At 42.1% G+C, this 1,597-nt stretch overlaps 1 protein-coding gene across 1 annotated transcript; it reads left to right on the top strand.

Moving 5' to 3' along the window:
- The first annotated feature begins 433 nt into the window (after positions 1 to 433).
- Positions 434 to 1,290, top strand: LOC113213634 (uncharacterized). Its single transcript, XM_026432755.2, has 2 exons — positions 434 to 523; positions 939 to 1,290. The coding sequence occupies exons 1-2, from the start codon at positions 470 to 472 to the stop codon at positions 1,209 to 1,211; spliced, it is 327 nt and encodes a 108-aa protein (XP_026288540.1). The 5' UTR covers positions 434 to 469; the 3' UTR covers positions 1,212 to 1,290.
- Positions 1,291 to 1,597: the final 307 nt, after the last annotated feature.

The raw sequence follows: 1,597 nt of genomic DNA, 5'->3' as shown, positions 1-1,597 counted from the left end.
AGAGCGAGGTGTACTCAGAAAAGACTTAAACACCTTACGAGTCATATGGGAGAAAAATTTCTACACATGACAGTAGGACACTCTTTCCCTAACCTTGCAAAACGCTATACGAGAATGCACACTAAATGCCTACGAACTATATTTTTATGCTTAGTTATTAACTTGGTTTATGAAAATTGGTTTTAGAAAATGGGAAGAACGTAGTGAGATTGATATTTGTCGCCGAACGACATGAGTTCTACAACTCATTTAGAGTAAGTAGGAATGGTCAGTTTATAGCTATAAGCGGAAACCGACACCCGCACGTCGCTCGTGTAGTCGTAAAGCCCCCCCCGCCCCCCCACTTTTTCAACACTTGTGTCAATCCGCAATCCTCTTGGTATTTGAGAAGGCACGAGCTACTCGTATAAAACAGCTTGCCGAAGCCGAGCGAATCACCAGTAACCTAGCTGACCACCTCATAGCAGCAATGGCATCCAAACTTACTCTTCTCTTCGTGGCACTTGCGCTCGCCTGTGTCTGTGTAAGTCAATGTGACAACTACCACCCAGTGAGACCATATTTCTTCTGAGTAGAATACCCTCACTAAAATGTGTATAGTTATCCCTACAGTCTATAACGCAGTAATTTTCTTTGGGAGCTTGCGAAAGTTTATCGAAATTTGTTTGCAAATAGAAAATTCATTGTTTCTGGTTCACAGCTTGACGTAGCCTTCGCCGCCCCCTAAACTAAACAGGCAAATGTTTGATATGATATTCTACTTTTGTACATGTGTAGTTCAGTGGTTTTCGGAGCTACGTATTTAACACATTAAGTGCGGCTCTTTTTTGTTTCGCATGGTTTTATCTTCGAGCTTTACGCGATTTAACATGAACGATAGGTTATTCGTCAAAACCTGCCAAAGTTAATAAGTTCTCAATAAATTATGTTCTTTTCAGCCAAACGCTTATAGCTACGGTTGCAGCAGCATTTCACTCAAGCACCTTCGCGATCAGATCCAAATCTGCACAAGAAACGTCCCCTCTCAGCAATACTTCAACCCTGGCCAGACGTGCTCCGCCGAAGTCAGCGGCGCACTAAGGGGCGGGTCCTCCTGCTCAATGAACCAGGCTCCGGCCTTGCTGAGCCAGTGTCTTAAAGGCTACTCCCTTGATGGTGCGACGTCACAGGCTTGCCTTAAGACTGCAATTGACAATGGAAGCTGCTGCTAGCCACTGTCAACTGCGCGCTGTTTATTAGGTTGTTTTTCAAAACATCCAAAACAATAAACTACTTTGAGCTTATAAAATAGCCATCTACATTTATTTCTCCACCGTCATTGGGTAACCAAAACAGAAAAATTGCACAATCAGGCACGTGGCATTGTGTACTGAAAGGGCCACAGAAGTACATTTCTTGAACTTGTAAAAATGTCTCACTCTGATTTGTGCATCATCGCCGAATATTTTTATCTCGCGCCAAAAGTACATCACATAATATTAAGCACAATTTTATGGCTAACTATGTTCAGTTTGTGCATAATTCTGCACAATTTGTGCATAATTATGCCTAAAATTTGTGCATACTTATATGGTTGTAGTGTCTAAACTTTATGGCC

The sequence above is a fragment of the Frankliniella occidentalis genome, unplaced genomic scaffold, assembly GCF_000697945.3.
Source record: "Frankliniella occidentalis isolate FOCC.00 unplaced genomic scaffold, Focc_3.1 Scaffold216, whole genome shotgun sequence".
NCBI lineage: Eukaryota > Metazoa > Arthropoda > Insecta > Thysanoptera > Thripidae > Frankliniella > Frankliniella occidentalis.
This window is presented reverse-complemented; position numbering and strand designations above follow the sequence as displayed.